Raw genomic sequence first — 19,200 nt, 5'->3', positions numbered from 1 at the left:
AAATCAAATAGGTGTCGGATTCCTCCCCTTTAGTGTCTACCTCTGCAGAAAGCAAGAAGCTAAAGCCTTCCTTCCCAATTTCTGGCCTTTCTCTTTCAAATCCATCCTTATTGGAGTTTACCACAATAAAGATTTAGCTGAAATTAGTGCATGGTGCAAATTATGGGCATAAAGTTGAACCCTAACAAAACTCAAAATGATTGTAAGTAGGTCAAGGACAGTTGCTCTGTGATTGTTGTGTTTCTTTATCTGTGTATGACTTAAAATTTAAGATGCGATTCTTGATAGCAAATTTACTTTTGAGAAACACATTTGGTCTTTCTCTTCTTCAATTGCCCAAAATGTTGGTGTATTAAGAAAGTGTCAAAATTTTTGGTTATCAACATATTCTGAAGAAGTGTTTTAATTCTTTCATTCTGCCTTGTTTTAGTATTGATCTCTTGAACTGCTGAATTTCATTTCAACTTACGGTCTATTTAAATGTCTTATTTCTGGTCTAAACATTATCTTCCTCCGTTGTTCGTTACTTCATTAGTCTATACATGTTGTATAAAAGTTTTGCTAATTTGACTATCCTTTGCAGTTAATTCTAATAGTCATACTCTCTCCATCATAAAGCTCAACACTAAACAGTATTCTAGAATTTTCTTCCTAATCTGCTTGTTGAATTGATGAAATTTAAACATTTCAAACTTGCAGTGAATTTTTTTATGTTGAACATGCTGACATAAGTCTCTTTTATAGTTACTTGTAGTTTATATATTTCCATTCCTCACTGGGCTATTTTCCACTGTTGTAGCCCTTGGGCCCATAGCATCCTGATTTTCCAACTAGGGTTGCAGCCAAGTGAGTAATAATAGTAATAATAATGATGACCTTTGCCCTTTCAAGCCTATCTAGAAATGGAAATACTGTACTAACATAACTTTTGCTATGGTTGTCCATACTGTATATCAGTTAAAGTAGCTTCAGGCAATTTTAAACCTAATCCCAGATAATTGCAGTGTTTTGAGAGGAAGTGTACAGGGGAGCCATACCCACCATTTTCCTCGTGTCACACTAAATGTGGTGCCCGCCTTTGGAAGGAGCAAGTGTCCTTGTGATTACCACAGAGTGGCGACTTGTTCCTGCTCTTAAAATATTTTATTTTTCCTTGTTTCCTTTCCTCACTGTGGTATTTTCCCTGTTGGGGCCCCTGGGCATATAGCATCCTGCTTTTCCAACAAGGGTTGTAGCTTAGCAAGTAATAATAATGATAATAATAACTACCTAGAACCATAAGTAGCTTATCTAGCTTTGCCCTACTTTACTGCAACCATCAGTAGTCCCTCAGTAGTGTTGATGAATGACAGCATAACTTCAGAAAAGTATGTTTACAAACAATCAGAGACTGTTACGCCTCCTTTCCTAATAGCAGATGTGAATGTCATTCACCTCTCAGCCTTCTACATCCCAGTGAAATAAGTGTGGTAGGAGTAATAGACAATCAGTCAACTAGGATGATAATTGCTTCTCTTTTGTCTTTGAATTGTTGAGTTCTGAGAAACCCCATCATTTGCCTCAATTATAAAAAGGATTGATGATTATTTGAATCTAAAATTGGCAGCACATTATTCTCCAGTTCTGTTCCAGATGTCCGTGCCTCAAACTCAGTCTTGAGAAGAATATCTGGTAATTTAGGAAGCTTCTCGGAGAACAGATTAGAGGCACAGTCTGGGTCTAACTTCCCTACTGTGAAAGTAGCGGGGGCATCATCCCAGATAGTAACGGTACTCGGAATGAGCATGGAGGTGGGATCGGTCTCTTTAAGAGCTGGCATGGCAGAACCTTCTTTGATAGCCTGAAAAGTAAGAGCTGCCACTTTATCTGTAATAGGCAAGGTAATACCTGGAGAAGCTGTAAATATGGTGTAGGCTCCTTTGTGTGGAGTGAGCTTGGAATTAGTGCAACCCCAGTCTGACAACGTCCTGGCCCAGAAAGATTGGGCCTGCTCTTTAGGGAATATTACCGTTTCCTTCGGTACCTTGTCTAACCTAACCAAGGCATGTTCTTTCAATCGGACGAAGCCGTTGAATGGGAATTCTAGTCCCGGAGGGTAAAATTCTAAGTCCTCTAGAGGACGGGTGCCTATGCCCTCTAGAGTTATGGCACCATCAATATATGGAGCATGTAAGGCAAACCTCCAAGGGTTGTTTTTCTCGAAGGGAGGTAACTTCGATGCGTCCGGGGCTGAAGGAGGGGGCATCTGAGTTCCGGAACGGATGAGACTTGCCACCATATCTTTGAGCTCCGTCATAGCTCCTCGGTCTGCCCTAGACTGTTGAAGATATTGATGTATCTGCTCTTTCACAATATCCCTGACCATGGCGGCGGATAAAGGGGGCTCCCGAGCTTGATCCTCTAACGAAACCCTGGACTTAGTAGACTTTGACTTCTTAGGAGTCACGGTTTTAGGTATAGCAATATGAACATCAGGATCCTTTGAGGGTCCCGGAACCGGTGACACTGATAATGGCAAAGCTGAAGGCTTAAAGGTACGTAGTGGCTTCACCTTGGGTCGTACAGGAATGGAGGAACCTAGAGGAGAAGCCGTAGGTTTATCAAAGCCGTGAAAGGAAGTAGTAGAGGAAGGAGTGTGGGGTGAAAGGGGGTCCACCAACTCAACACCACCTACCTGCTCATCCATGGGTTCCTCGTCCAGACCTAGGTAGGGCTCGGCCTCCGTCACTAAAACCTCTTCCTCAGTTAGAACGGTTTCTCTAATCACTTCAATTAACGGGGCCGCTGTCTCCGGTGGAACTGCTGCAGTAGTAGAGCCTGGGAATAGGAGAGAAGCCATGTCTCCATCAAGGAGATAGGGTGCGCCTGCTGGCGCATTCCTCCCAAACCCTGACACCCAAGGCCGGAGAGTAGCTCTCGCCTCCCTGAGAGATTCATCATCAGCCTGAAAGAGGAGAGGGAATTAATGATGAAGTCAAAACTGAAGTCAATATACAAAGAGCAATTAATTCTTCGCAAAGAATATTAACAGGGACACTAGAACCAACTTACCTCCTCGCTCAGGAGTAGGGCTGACAGCTCATAGCAGAGCATGCATGCCTCCGGAAACCATATCGTATAGGGGGCTTGTCCCGGTTCCCGAGAGAAGGATATGGCGCAATGGGCATGGGCCCGGCATAGATCATGGCCCATGGGATCAGTAAAGGCAGCGGAGCAGCCCCTGGCAGTGCAGCGGACTTTCTGTAAAAAGAAAGAAGACATAAGTCTGGATGTTCCTTGAGATTCTTGTCATTGACTTATGAATCAGAAACACTTAAATCTTAATTAATGTGTGAGTATGGTAGTAGCTAACACCTTAATAAAATAAGAAATTATAATAGAAAACCAGTAACCACATAGCATGAATCTCTAAACTTCATCGATATCACACTGTTAACTCCGGTTCTGGACTCCTGCTTGATCTCTGTTTTTACCGGAGGTCCGGTAGCAAAGGCCCGTCATCGTGATATCGTGACCGTCTCCGGTACGATAACATTATCCTCAATGAATGAGTTATCTCCAGTGAAGCCGGAGAAACGATGAAAACGGGGCCTTAACTGTGTAATTGTGATCAAACATGATAAAGGTTCGTGTGTAAAAGGCTTCAGCCGGAGTCCGAGTGCCGGATTTCACCGTTGCACTCCAAAAATCTGCTCTGGAACGATAACTAGTTCTCACCCAATGAGTATCCATTATAGCGGAGCATAACTCAAGGCGGAGCCAAGCATAACTCAAGGCGAAGCTAAGGGTGTCGGTATAAAACGACCCCAATTAATGACTCATACACTAACGTACCTAATAATAGTGTTAGCTATATTAACAGTAACCACATCAATAAATCGTTTATAATATTAAACGTACTATCATCAATTCTGATACTGAGAAGAGGCCTGAATAACCCGTGATCGTATAAAAACGGAGAACGGGAAATTCACCTCTCTTACTCAAAGAAAACGAGAGAAAGGATAACTCATACCTGTAGAACAGGAAACGAGCACTCTATGCTTTCGCTCTCAAGGTTACATATTAAAAATTAACATCACACAATAAATAAGAAAATTAATAAAATTGATTGCTTTTCTTAGTAATAGTAATAACGAAGAATAACGACAACGTAACAAAAAAACAAGGATATAGTCTAAAACGAACCCTCCAGGAGGGTACAAATTAACAGACTAAATCGCTAAGCTTTAAATCGTTACTATGCTTTAAAACGCTATCTTAAATCGCTATTCTTCGTAGGTCCAAATTGGACTTGCAAGCAAATAAATACCATAGTAAAAATTAATAATAATTAATGATAACATAAAAGGCCATAAAACATAAGTGATATAACCTATCTGACAGAGTACCAGATGGGCAAAATTAACTAGAAAATTTACCGAAGCGAACATACCCAAAATGGCTGCCGATACTTCGGCAGGACAATCGCTTCCAAAACTAAAAACCACCATAATGGAAATAGAACAAATGCCCGGTACTGCCAAAAGCTGCCAAAACAAACTATGGTACTTATGGTAAGGGTGAAGTAACAACGTCAGTCATGTTGAAATAACGAGAAATTCTTCGAAAAAACACTGTGCCCAAAAAAACTATGCTTGTTTCAAGTCCAATTAAAGAAGGATGTCCTAGAGGGCGCGCGTGGTAGGTGTCGTTGGGGAGTTCAACCATGTTATCTAGGGCCTGTCACGGCCCTCCCCATTGATGAAGGGATTATCTAAATGGAAGACAACCTGTGAATAGTGGTTTACACACGCCTTTGTTTAATACACGACACCTACAAGGTGTTCGCGCGAGGGTTGTAACCTCTGCATTCCATGCTTTTATCTTTCTCTAGTATATTTGGAAGATTTATATTAGGAAAGGTATAAGGAAGGACCTTTCTCACCGGACGTCACAGGCCGCCCCAGAAATAACTACCTAGAACCATAAGTAGCTTATCTAGCTTTGCCCTACTTTACTGCAACCATCAGTAGTCCCTCAGTAGTGTTGATGAATGACAGCATAACTTCAGAAAAGTATGTTTACAAACAATCAGAGACTGTTACGCCTCCTTTCCTAATAGCAGATGTGAATGTCATTCACCTCTCAGCCTTCTACATCCCAGTGAAATAAGTGTGGTAGGAGTAATAGACAATCAGTCAACTAGGATGATAATTGCTTCTCTTTTGTCTTTGAATTGTTGAGTTCTGAGAAACCCCATCATTTGCCTCAATTATAAAAAGGATTGATGATTATTTGAATCTAAAATTGGCAGCACATTATTCTCCAGTTCTGTTCCAGATGCTGGCCATCCCTCTTGGGAGGGGATGAATGTTTTAAGACTTTCCCCAGTTCTGACTAATCTATTGGGTCCTAAACAAGGTCTGAATGCAACCAGACCTCCTGGTAAGAACAGCTTCAGGTGGAGTGGTACCTTAACTTTATAGATCTTATCATGGAAGTTCCAAGGAGCTTCCAGATTGGCCAATTCTGCTGCAATAACTGCACTTGATTAAGTTCCACTTCGTTGTTTTGTAAATACTGTTTTTAAATATAAAACTTACCCGCTGGTTATATAAAAGAGCTGAAGTCCCTGACGCCAGGGCAGAAAATTCAAATCTCGCGCTATCGAAGATACGCCAGGTGTACCAACCGCACCCTAGCGGTAGAACAGGTGGAACTACACACCAACTCCAGTTCTTCTCTCTGCCGTCATAGCTGACTGACATACAGAAGTTCGCTCTCGTGTTTTTACTCTCTTGGGAAGTTGTTTGGTGATGTACAACGTTCTTTTTTGAGTTTAAGCTATCGTTGATTAATTTTCCTTGGTTCTTATCTTGAAATCTTTTTGTTTGAGATTTTCTTTATTGTTTTTTCCCTTACTTTTTGCTTGTCGGTCTCTCACGTTAACTTTAAAATGGCCGACTCCTCCCCTGCTCAGCGTAGGTGTGTTAGTGAGGGTTGTCGTACACGACTTCCTAATGGATCTATTGATCCTCATTCTATTTGTGTAAAATGTAGGGGTAAATTTTGTTCATTAGATGATAGGTGTAATGAGTGTCTTTCCTTAACTAATGATGATTTTGTTACTTACGATCGTTATGTTAGGAGATTAGAGAGAGATAGACTTAGGCGTAGTTCTTCCCGATCTGTGGATAGAACCTTACCTAATTTACCTGTTCCTAATCCTGTTCCTTCCCCTGTGGTGGTAGATCAGGAACCTACTATGAAGGACATGTTTACTGCTATTTTGTCTCTTGGTGAGAAAGTTGAGTCCTTAGCAGCCGATAGAAATACTATCTTTTCAGAGTTAAAGGTATTGAAAAACCGTGATCCTATCGGAACTGTGGAAAGTGTTTCAGTGTCTGATGTGGTACCGAAGAATCGTGACTCTCTCGGTGTTGTGACAAGTGTTGATAATGTGGTTAGTGTTGCGGAAGGTGCGTCGACTCGAGTGTCTGATGTGGTACCGAAGAATCGTGACTCTCTCGGTGTTGTGACAAGTGTTGATAATGTGTTTAGTGTTGCGGAGGGTGCGTCGGCACGATCTTGTCGTTCACCTAGCCTTAGACCTCTTTCGAGCTCTCGAACCCATGGGAGAAGTAATGTCGAACGGCTTAAGGGAACGAGAAGCATCATCAATCGTGCAGACGTCCCCTCGAACGTTCCTGTTGCCGTAGCTCAGGTCGTTCACCCTCATCGTAGGAAAGGGGAGGTTCATACGTTATCCCCGTCTTCCGATGAAGGGTCGGGGAGTGAGATCTGGCGGCGAGCGTCGAGACCGCTTAAACGCTCCCATGTTGATTCACAGCGTCGGGAATCGCCTGTGCGGCCAGGATGTAGTTCGTGGGGTTCACCGGAACGTTTCCGTTCTCCCAGCGCTTGCACTCCGGCCAAACGTTGGGACACCGTGTTCGTGCGGATATGATTCCTTCCGATTCGGACCTTGTAACTATTCATGCACCTCCTCTTCCATCGGATTGGCTTTCTTCCCCTGAAATGCGTGGTGACATTAGTGCGAATCTTCCTTCTAGGAGTTCTGTTGATCCGAAATGGACTGCGCTTTTGTCTATGAAGGAACAACTCTCGTCGTTGATGGATTCTTATCAACCAGGTGTTGGCGTTGTGTCTGGGCGTTCGATGTCAGACCAGTTATCGCACAAACGTTCGATGGTATATGGCCTTGACGAGTTATCACTTAGGCGGTCTCCCATTCACAGTGTTCAACGCCAGGTTGATTTTGATGAGTCGCGTCAGAGAGTTTTGGTTGACCAGTTTGCGTTTTCTGGTCGCGGGGAAGAGCATCGGCGTCGACAAGTGGACGAGACGCGGCAACATTTTGAAGTAGTGGATCGCCCGCGGCAACAACTTTTGGACGCGGCGCGTCAAAACATTGGTTTACAGCGGCGACATCCTGACTCCTTTGATCGCTCGCAGCAACAGTCCTCGGACTTTACGCGACCTCGCGGCGATCTTCAACAGTTACCTTCTGATTTCAAGCGTTCTTCTGTTCAACAACAGTTGAATTCTAAGCGGTCTAAGCAGTTGTTGGTTGAGGATGATCGTCTACATGTCCGTGTTTCGCATCAATCTACTTCTACTTCTCCCCACCAAATTGACTCAGATGTTGGCCTTGACAGGCAGTCCCATCCAGACGTTCCTTCGGTTCAGGCTGCAGCTGTTGCTGCACTGCCAGAAGACGAACCAGAGGAAAAGTCGGATGAGGATAATCCTATTGAGGAAGTCTCTGAGAATGAGGAGGAGAAGCATTATCAGCATGCTGTGGACCTTCGCAAGTTTATGCTTATTTTGACTGGAATTTTCCCGGATTCTTTTACCCCTGTGGCCCCTCGTTCTCCGCCTTCTGAATTCATCTTAGGTAAAGCTACTAAGGTTCCAGTTTACACCAAGATGGTTCTTTCTCGATCTTCTAAGCGGGCCTTGAAGTTAATGGGTTCTTGGTTGGACTCCAAGAAAGCTTTTGGCAAGACGGCCTTTGCCTTTCCTCCCGCTAGGTTAGCCTCTAAATCTAGTGTGTGGTATGAGACTGGTGAAGTGTTGGGCTTGAGTTTTCCTTCTTCTGCACAAGGGGATTTTTCAAGTTTGGTAGATGCTTCTCGTCGTCTTGCCTTAAGGAAGACGAAGATTTGGTGGTCCATTCCAGAGTTCGACCATTTGCTTAAAGGTCTTTTCAGGGCCTTCGAAGTTTTTAATTTTTTGGACTGGGCTTTGGGGGCTTTGAGTAAGAGGGTCTCTGATATGACGGAAACGGACACTAGTGGTTTGGTTCATTTGATGTCCTGCTTGGACAAAGGTGTGAGAGATGGCTCCAACGAACTTGCTGCCTTGTTTACAGCTGGAATTCTCAAGAAAAGGGCCACGATGTGCTCCTTCCTCTCCGCAGGAGTGTCTCCCTATCAGAAGACAGGCCTTCTTTTCGCACCTTTGTCTAATTCTTTATTTCCTCAGGAATTAGTGGGCGAGGTGGCTACTGCTCTCACTCAGAAGGCCACACATGACTTAGTTACTCATTCGACTAGGAAAGTTTTGCCTCCGTCATTCTCCTCTCGAAAACCTAAGGAATCTTCTTCTGGGTTTCGTCCTCAGTCCTTTCGTGGGAAGCCCTCTGGGAGAGGCTCTTTTAAACCAGAAGGAAGGAAACCTAGAGGCAGAGGGGGCAAGTCCGACCGAGGTAAAGTCTGACTGCCCTCTCCTTCAGACAGCAGTGGGGGCCAGGTTGACTCACTTTTGGGAGGCTTGGGAGAGGAATGGAGCGGACCCCTGGTCCGTCCAGGTGTTAAAGGAAGGCTACAAGATCCCCTTCCTGACCAATCCTCCTTTAGTCACAGATCCAGTGGATCTTTCGCCCAAATACAGAGAGGGTCCCAAGAAACAAGCCATGCTTCTACAGATGTCTCTTTTATTAGAGAAACGAGCAATAGAGGAAGTGCAAGATGTTACGTCTCCGGGGTTTTACAACCGCCTTTTTCTAGTACCCAAGAGTTTCGGGGGGGTGGAGACCGGTTCTGGACGTAAGTGTGCTCAATGGTTACGTCCAAAACTCGACGTTCACCATGGAGACTCAGAAAACAGTTCTGGCAGCTGTGAGGAAGGACGATTGGATGGTCTCTTTAGATCTTCAGGATGCCTATTTCCACCTTCCGATTCATCCCAGCTGCAGACGTTATCTGAGGTTCATGGACGGAAACAAGGTCTTCCAGTTCAGGGCTCTTTGTTTCGGACTTTGCACGGCTCCTCTATTGTTCACCAAGATCATGCTGAACGTGGCAAGCATGCTGCATTCGAGGGGAATCAGGGCCTCTCTGTATCTGGACGATTGGCTGATAAGAGCCTCCTCAGCCGATTGTTGTTTAAAGGACCTCAAGATGACTTTGGATCTCTCCAGAGAACTGGGTCTCCTGGTGAGCTCGAAAAAATCACAACTCATTCCATCCCAGGAGATTCTTTATTTGGGGATGGAGATTCACAGTCGGAGTTTTCGGGCTTTTCCGTCGTCGGTGAGAATCCAAGCAGCCCTCCTAAAAGTACAAACGTTCCTGAAGAGAGATCTTTGCTCCGTCAGAGATTGGATGAGCCTTCTGGGGACTCTCTCGTCGTTAGAGAAGTTCGTGACCCTGGGGAAGTTGTTCGTGCGTCCTCTTCAGTTTCATCTCAACCGCCATTGGAAGAAAGGGGACAGCCTCGACAGGGATTGCATTCCCATCTCGACTTCCATCAAGTCTCATCTTCAATGGTGGAACAACGAGCCCAGACTGAAAGAAGGCTTGTCTTTACTTCAGAGGAACCCAAACCTCGTGTTGTGTTGCGACGCCTCCAACTCGGGGTGGGGAGCCACTCTAGAGAAGCAGGAACTTTCGGGGACTTGGACGGTGGAGCAAACCTCTCTCCACATCAATCAAAAAGAGCTTTTAGCTATTCATCTGGCTCTCATCGGCTTCGAAAAGCAGATCAGGGGCAAGGTAGTCCAAGTCAATTCGGACAGCACGACAGCTCTGGCCTATATTGCGAAACAAGGCGGGACCCACTCTTGGCCTCTGTTCGAGATTGCAAGACTGCTCCTCATCTGGGCGGAGGAAAGGAAGGTGACTCTTTTGACGCGGTTCATCCAGGGAGTCAACAATGTGAGCGCAGACAGACTCAGCAGGAAAGGTCAGGTTCTCTCCACAGAATGGATTCTGCACCCGGACATCTGCAAGAGTCTGTGGCGGTTATGGGGTCGACCTCTCGTGGATCTCTTTGCCACCGCGAAGACCAAACGACTAGAGTGTTACTGCTCTCCGGTTCCAGATCCCGAAGCTTTTCACATAGACGCTTTTCTGATGAACTGGTCACACATGGAGGTTTATGCCTTTCCTCCGTTCAAGATCCTTTACAAAGTGATTCAGAAGTTCGTTTCACACGAGGAGACCAGAATGACACTGATAGCTCCGTTCTGGCCGTCAAGGAGCTGGTTTCCAGAGGTACTGGAATGGATGGTGGATGTTCCGAGAAGCCTTCCCATGAGACCCGATCTTCTCAGACAACCTCACTTGGCCCGAAATCATCAAAACCTCCGAGCTCTACGTCTGACTGCCTTCAGACTATCGAAAAACTCGCTAGAGCTAGAGGATTTTCGAAGAAGGCAGCCAAGGCAATTGCAAGGGCAAGAAGGTCTTCAACCATCAAGGTGTATCAGTCCAAGTGGGAGTTGTTCAGGGAATGGTGTAGAACTAACGCGATTTCCTCTTCCAGTACATCGCTTTCCCAAATAGCAGATTTTTTCTTGGACCTTAAAACTAAGCATAACTTCTCGTCATCAACTATTAAAGGTTACAGGAGTATGTTGGCGACGGTTTTTCGACACAGGAACCTAGACCTTTCTGATAATAAGGATCTACGAGATTTACTTAGGTCTTTTGATACGACCAAGATGATTCAAACGGCTCCCATCGCCTGGAATTTGGATGTTGTCCTTAAATTTCTCATGAGTGACAGATTTGAGCCTTTACACTCGGCTTCATTTAAGGACTTAACCTTGAAAACCCTTTTTCTAGTTACCCTCGCCACTGCGAAAAGAGTTAGTGAAGTTCACGCTTTAAGCAAGAACATTGGTTTTCGGAATGGGAAAGCCATTTGTTCTTTGCAACTGGGGTTTCTGGCCAAGAACGAAAACCCTTCTCGACCATGGCCCAAATCCTTCGAGATTTCTAACCTTTCGGATTTGGCTGGCGATGAATTGGAAAGGGTTCTCTGTCCAGTTAGAGCTCTACAGTGTTATGTGGACAGAACTAAGAATCTGAGAGGTAACTCAGACGCTCTGTGGTGTGCAGTTCGGAAACCCTCGATGCCCATGTCCAAGAATGCCTTGTCTTTTTTCGTTAGATTGTTGATTCGAGAAGCTCATGCTCAGTGTGATGAGTCGGATCAGAGGCTCCTCAAAGTCAAGACACATGAAGTCAGAGCGGTAGCGACTTCAGTGGCCTTTAAACAGAACCGTTCTCTGCAAAGTCTGATGGATACAACATTTTGGAGAAGTAAGTCTGTTTTTGCATCCCATTATTTGAAGAATGTTCAGACTCGCTATGAGGACCTTTTTACGTTGGGTCCTTTTATAGCTGCTAATGCGATAGTAGGTGAATGATCTACCACTACGTTCCCTTTTTTCCTAATACCCCTTTTCTATCTCTTGGAACTCGTTTTTTATGGTTGTTTGTGGAGATTGGGCGTCAGTCTTCCGCAATCTTTGATTTGGCTAGGTGGTCAATTTGTTCCTTGAGTGCACCCGGAACAAGGGTATTGGTTGAGGTCCTGTCATGTTATAGGTGTTTGTACCGTTTGACAGCTCCTAGAGATTTTCAGCCCGAGTGGATTACTGGATCTCTTAAGGATAGCGGACGAAATGAGGCAGAGTATCATTGCTGTCAGCTTCCTTATCAGGTGAGAACTGCTTAAGTTTATTGTATGTAACCCTTAAGTGAATTTTCTGTATGTAGCTGTCTCTGACCCGCCACCAAGGGGTGTCAATCAGCTCTTTTATATAACCAGCGGGTAAGTTTTATATTTAAAAATGATATTTTCATAATAAAATAAATTTTTGAATATACTTACCCGCTGGTTATATAAATTTAACACCCTCCCTCCTCCCCTCTAGAGACTACCTATGGTATGGCTATGAGGCCTGGAAGAACTGGAGTTGGTGTGTAGTTCCACCTGTTCTACCGCTAGGGTGCGGTTGGTACACCTGGCGTATCTTCGATAGCGCGAGATTTGAATTTTCTGCCCTGGCGTCAGGGACTTCAGCTCTTTTATATAACCAGCGGGTAAGTATATTCAAAAATTTATTTTATTATGAAAATATCATATCTCCACAGTTAACGTTTACCTACCACCTCTGAAAGAAGGACTTCGAGACTAACTCTGAAGTAACTGAGATCCCTGTCACTGGTATCATCTACAGAACACTGCATCATTCTAGACCACTGTTCTTTATGTTTATAATTGCATGTTTATCTTTGAGAGAAGCATCTGATGGGGCCCCTCCCGAGGCATATATACGTGGTAATGCAGCAATTGTGGCTTCGGCAAGTACCATAATGGCACCTCTTACTCCTCTCAACAAGGCTTCAGATCAAGACCTACTACTACTAAAGACAGTGTTCCTTTTAGCTGTAGCTTCATCAAAAAGATTGAGCAAACTTCATGACCTATCTTTGTTTTTTGTTTTTTCCAAACTAGAGAGTGGAAAGATATGTCATTTACTTTTGTTACAGAATTTGTAGCCAAGATCCAAAATCTTTCTAATAATGATACCAGATTTCACTCCTCTACAGTACTGTCATTTAAGAAGGTAACTGATGATTCACACAGTTTGTTACTTTTTCCTGTATAGGCAATTTACTTACACCTTAAGAGAATGCTCCCTGCCACCTGTCCTTCCATATCTTTGTTTGTTAGCACAATTCAAAACAAGAAAGGCGGGTCCAAGATCACAATCTCCTTCTGGTCACGGGGATGCGATGATGAGAGTTTATATCTTTGGTAAAAGCCAATGACATTATTGGTCTTTCCTCAACCTTAGCGTTATGCAATAACCAATCGGTAAACATGGAGAAAGAGGCTGTTTGGAGAGCCTTCAAACTCTCGGGTTACCTAGCCTCCTCCCAGGGCTCACAATATTCATGGGCTTGCTGCGACCATAGCTTCCTGCAAGATCCAAAATCCACCCTTTTGTGGTTACTGATCTGACTTTCATCACTCGAGAAGGGACTGAATTACTACTATGCCTTGTTAGGGCAGTGTATCTCTATTTGATAAAGACTGAACCTTGTCGAACCCAGTGTCTCCAACTTATTTGTCAACAATGGATAAAAGAAAGAGAGTAACCAAAAATACAGTTTCTCTTTGACTACAAAAGACTATTATGAAGTCTCCATCTCTTTGGAGCGCTTCTCCCAGGGTTCATAATTTCCGTGGTCTTGTAATTAAGATTGTTTTCACTAAAACCACTGGATATCGTTGCTACTGTTAGCAGGAACTTGAAAGAGGAAAACTACCTTTCTTATTTGATAAATGGTGCATACAAGATTCTAGACACCTGCTCTTTAGGCCTTGCAGTGGTTGTCGCCCAATATTTGGTGTAGAAGCTATGCTTCAGCAGTTGTGTTATCATAGTGTCAACTCGTCAGTTACTTATTAATACCTGATGTGTGAGCTGAATTTAAGTAACCTTTCGCCCCATCCTAACTCTTGCGGCTGTGGTAGTATCGACACTGATGGACACTCAAGTAGGTGAGCACACCTCTGAATCATGGGGATGCTTGAATGTGGTGAAAAGGTTTGTGTATCGCCTTGATCAGAAAAACTACTGGTCAAGGACACCAGGTTTGTTTGCTGTCAATACTTACTGTGTAGTTTGGACCTCGTACCAGAAATTATTTTTGTATTTATGGTGGGGATACCTGAATGTGTTTGCCTTGTTGAAGCAAGTCTAATAATTACACAGCACTCATATGCCATTGATCGTTGGAAGGTTTCCTTCTCTATATGCCCCACAGTTTGTGGTGAGGACAGATGACCTGTCAATGTGGGATTTAAGCAATCGAGACGATCTGCTACTGTCCTGTGAGGGCGTTGAGATGCTAAATCAAAAGAGAATATTTCATAGCTCTGAATCATAAGCTGAAGAGAATTTATCTCCAAAATCACTGTTTCCTTTTGGCTTTTAAAAACTATCACACGTTCCTACCACTCTTTGGAGGTGCAAGGCACTGGACCCTCGAGAGTGAGGGCACACAAAGTCCGGAGTTCCTGGGTTGGTTCGCCAAGCCAGCTTTGGTCTTAAGAACTTCCTCCCTCCTCAGGATAAGTCTCCCATTCAAAGTCGATGGTTTGTTACACCTTCAAGTTGCACAGCCGCTCTCAAGCACCTGGCAGGCACCCGGGCCAAAGGTCAAAGTGAAAACCGAGCTGCCTGTCGAGTGGCGGCTTACCTTCCACCCAGTAAGCAGCTATGTTTTCCTTGTTAAAGTTTAACAGCTGCTCAGCTCCGCTGATTGTCATACTTTTAAAAGTGTCGGGTTTTGTATGGTTAGGAAAAATACAAGTTACCTTAAATTTGCAATCTTCAGCTGCTCATCACTTTTCATTTCAACGTTCTGTCTTGACGTTTTACTTGTAGTACTGTATTACTTGTTATTTTATTGCAAGTTCCCTGATTTATATTTTTTGTAGACTTTTTTTATGGTTGCTTTTGCATATACTGTACTGTATATACTAATCTCACTGAAAGGCCATTATATTAAATCCCGTCTGTTAGTTTAATATTCTCGTTTCCATTTAAATCATGCCCTCCATGCAGGGTCCTTTGCTGACGTGTCAATTTACAGGTTGGGATAATTTTGCAGATTTCAACATTAATTCTCTGGTGCCCTTTATACTAGGTACAGTAAGAATAATCTTTTGGAATTGTAATGACATAGCATTATTATTTTTGGTGCCACTCAGTCATGAAACTTGTTTTTAAAGTTTGCTGTAAAATGCACCCATCACAATTCCACATGAAACTGGTGCCCTATTTCCCTCTACTGTCAAATCTTAACAGTTCTAACCTTTTTTTCCAAATCATCGCTCACTCAAGAGATTGATATTGTATAAAGTTTCCCTCAATTTTTAATGTTGAGTTTTAGATGGTTATCGCTTGGGGGGAGGACCTCTCACCCTTTGCCTTATGCTTATCCGATAAGATTGTTCTGAAGGCTCTGCATAGCATCGCTTTTTTTGGTCATCACTGTTTCTATGTTTTCTATTTATCACGATCTCTTTCGGGTCTTTGTAAATAGCTGTCCGGTTTCTGTTTTAGCCCAAGAGATGTTATAAGATTGCGTTTTCACACCACTGTCTATCCTCTTGTCATTTTAAGCGGCTAGTCTCTGCTTCCTCCTTGTGCCTAGAAATGTTGATAGACCCTGTAAACGTGGAATGGGTCTTTTTCCTTTTTTGGAATCAGTATTTAATGGTTTTTGCTCCCAATTTCCTGTTTCCTTTTTAAATTGTCTGTCTTGAAAATCATTTAATTGTTACCTTGGCCAAAAGTTGCAGAATTGTAGTACTTCAAACTATTTTAAATGAAAAGTTGAGAAAAATACAAGAATTTTTAAAACTTTTCAAGTTCTCTCCTAGTTTTGAGAAGTTTGTGAAGAAATTACCATGTTACTTTTTTTTCTTTTCTTTAATTATTTACCGGAGAAATTGCCAGAAATATTATTGCATAGATTTTTAATATATATTAAACAAAAATTTGTGTGTAGGAAAAAAAGCTGTATTGGTTGATTTGTGGTTCTCTTGTATTGCCGTCTAATTTTGCTGTACCACTTAAGAAAGTAGTCGTCTTTTGCTAAGTTCTACTGATTAATTAGTACAATTTGCCGAGTTATGTCAATATGTGATCTATGTACAGTAGTTTGAGATTTTATGATTTTTATATGTTCTACTTTCATTTAGCTTTTTCACAGTCTTGCTTTGATAGAGAATCAATTTACATCCTTAAGCCAAGTTTAGACTTATTATCTATCTTTATTGCCCCGTTTTCTTTGTCATAGAAATATTTATGTAAAATTTCTTTAGACTATTTTTGTCCACTTTTAAATGGTGCCAAATCTCTTGCCAAAATCAAAACCAATTTTAATCAGGCTAAAATCCAGTAAAATATTTATTATAAAATTTCTTTGGACTGATTTTGTTACTTCGATTTTAAATGTTGCCAAAGTCAGAAGATATTTCTATGAAGATAAAATCCAGTGAAATATTTGTGTAAAAGTTCTTAGACTAATTTTGTTTCTATTTTAATTGTCAAAACTTTTGTGTTAATAGATTTATACTTAACTTTATTAGTTAAATATCTGACTTAGGGTAATAACTGCATTGGTTAGAAGGTATCTCAGTTGGCATTTTAATTTCCAAGTATTTACATTTTCATTACAAGAATAATTTGCATCACTGTACACTATGTATCATATATTTGAGTTTTTAGACCACATAATTTAGCAATTCTGGTCAAAGTTTTTGATGTAAAAGCATGTTTTAATTTTTATTATTTGTACAGTTGACTGGAGACATTAGTTGAAGTCCCATAAAAGTACTTATGAATCCCAAGGATTTGTATGGACTTCTTTGTGCATCATTGACTAGATGGACTTCTTTGTGAGTCAGTGACTAGATGGACTTCTTTGTGAGTCAGTGACTAGATGGACTTCTTTGTGAGTCATTGACTAGATGGACTTCTTTGTGAGTCATTGACTAGATGGACTTCTTTGTGAATCATTGACTAGATGGACTTCTTTGTGGGTCATTGACTAGATCTCTCGAGTCAATTGTGCAAAAACCATGATTTTACATCCAAAACTTTGACCACAATTGCTAAATTTGGTGGACCATGAACTCAAATGCTTGATACATAGTGTACAGTGATACAAATTATTCTTGTAATGAACTTTTAAACACTTGGAAATAAAAATGCAAACCAATATACCTTCTAACCAATGCAGTTGTTACTGTAAGTCAGTTATTTAACCAATAAAGTTAAGTATAAATCTATCAGCACTAAATTTCACATGAAATTTATGTAAAATTGTACTATGTAAAAAATATCCTTATGCTCATGTTGTAAAAATGAACTTTTGAAAGAATCTCATTTCTATGTATAAAAATATTAAGGAAAACAATAAAAGAAAAATTTAGAACAAAAAACTTTTATTTCCCATAAAAATACAAAGGAAAATTATAACAAAATAAAAAAAAATAAAAATTTTTCATCATTTTTTTTTCCCAACATATTAGTGTCCCCCCCAAATAAGGGGCTGACCTCAGAATTGCATTTGCTGGCTCTAGCTGCTTCCCAGCATACCAGAGAACCTTACATAGAAGTCAAAAGAGTCCCGTAACGTCTCCTGTGATGAGTACGGTGACATCATTTCATTCCTCTGAATGGAGAAGTTGAAATTGTACGTCAACTCCTTGTTCACTGGAAGCAGACTATCGCTGGTACATCTCCCAGTTGGTTAACATTTAAGGAAATGGGTATCATTTATAACAAATGATTAAAGTCTAGGAATATCATAACTAGAAACTGCTGCTGTGGACAATTTTTTATCTTATTGAGAGAACACTTAGAATTCAAAGTGTTTCAGTATACCACAGTACCAAAAGTATCTCTGAACACAGAATCTTAAAGGAAAAATCTGAAATTCGTAACTTAATTATGTTATTAAAGTTCCATTTAAGAGTTGGTTGACTTTTAAAATCATGACTTATCTAAAGCAACAAATGGAAGTAAGGTTCTTAATTTCTTGCAGTGATCTAAGAACATATTGGACATTACAGTTTCATATACCATATGAAGAACTTTGCCAATCAAAGGTAATCCTGGTTAACCATACCCGGAGTGTGTAGTTCTAAAAATGAGTACAGTACTTAGATAATTTTACCATGGACTTAATAGTTAACTCTTTATAAGACACTTCACAGGCAATTCAGTTTTGTTAACATATCTTAACTCTATAATATACTGCATAGTCTATAATCTAAGTCCAGTTTACAAAACTAGAACCTTCAGAAAGCAGAAATATTAGCCATAACTCTTCCACGCATCTTTGAGAGCAAAACTATTTTATTAAGCAGAATATGTTAAACTGCGTAAAAGCAACATTTGTCAAAGTACAAATTAATCTTTAAACAATATTTAATGTCTAGCAAATGTCTCCCTGGATTTAAGATTATTTGGATTATATCAAAGTATTTCTCTAATACTTTTCAAGTGGATATATCTCTTTTAATTTGGTCAGAATAAGAACAATTTCAGGTGTTATCTTAATTAAACTTAAGTTGTTGGTAATGTAACATTTAAAACCCCCAAAGAAACTTTAATATTTATACTTGTATCTTACGTTACAACTGACATTAAAGTATAAACTTATCAATGCCATCATTTATTAAATGCAAAGAAATAAAAGACTAAAATATCCCAATTTAAACCCCTTAATGTGAACGAATTATCATTAAAGTTCAGACATTTATAGTTCACTTTAGTGTCTCAAGTCACCACTGAGGACAGGAGTCCTCATTTCAAATACAGTCCAATATACCTGGATGAAAAAGCTTTATAGAAAGCAACAAGACCAAATACACGACCAAGGTAAAATTCGTGCGATGTTTCTCAAATGCAAAAAAGACTCTGGAAAAGGGGATGACATCAAATGCAGGGTACTACCCCGACACCCCGGCTTCACCCCAGCCGGCTATGTGCCAGATCGGACTGACGTCGCATTCCCCTGCACCGACGAGTTAGCACAGGCAGCGCACCCTTCGAGGGGGCACTGAAAGACATGGCATTGGTACTAAGGTAAACCTTAAATAACAAAATGCATCTGCCAGTACTTTCCTTGGAGGGTGACTGCCTGACCTTTACATTAAATCTTAATGTTTTTACATAGTCAAGTTATTTCCTGCATATTCTGAACCATAAGATGATAATATGGTTAAAATGTGCCCTTCTAAATTGTGGTCTTTTGAGCAAATGGCTTTCTCTAATAAATGTTTGGCCTTAATTTGTATTATAACATGATTGCTGTCTTCATTTTAAGGGATTTCAATAACCTAGACTCTGTCAAAAGCAAACCCTGATGT

The 19,200-nt window shown here is 41.4% G+C and overlaps 1 protein-coding gene across 1 annotated transcript in view; it reads right to left on the bottom strand.

The window, feature by feature from the left end:
- Nucleotides 1-4,350, bottom strand: part of LOC137659851 (uncharacterized) — a 6,419-nt gene extending 2,069 nt beyond the window's left edge. The window contains exons 1-2 of the mRNA XM_068394634.1: nucleotides 3,052-4,350; nucleotides 1,935-2,944 (exon numbers count right to left, since the gene is read on the bottom strand). Coding sequence (XP_068250735.1) covers nucleotides 1,935-2,944; nucleotides 3,052-3,261 — 1,220 coding nt within the window. The 5' untranslated portion in view covers nucleotides 3,262-4,350. The remainder of the gene's footprint in view (nucleotides 1-1,934; nucleotides 2,945-3,051) is intronic.
- Nucleotides 4,351-19,200: the final 14,850 nt, after the last annotated feature.

The sequence above is a fragment of the Palaemon carinicauda genome, chromosome 20, assembly GCF_036898095.1.
Source record: "Palaemon carinicauda isolate YSFRI2023 chromosome 20, ASM3689809v2, whole genome shotgun sequence".
Lineage (NCBI taxonomy): Eukaryota > Metazoa > Arthropoda > Malacostraca > Decapoda > Palaemonidae > Palaemon > Palaemon carinicauda.
The sequence above is the reverse complement of the archived record's forward strand: the minus strand, read 5'-3'. Positions and strand labels throughout refer to the sequence as shown.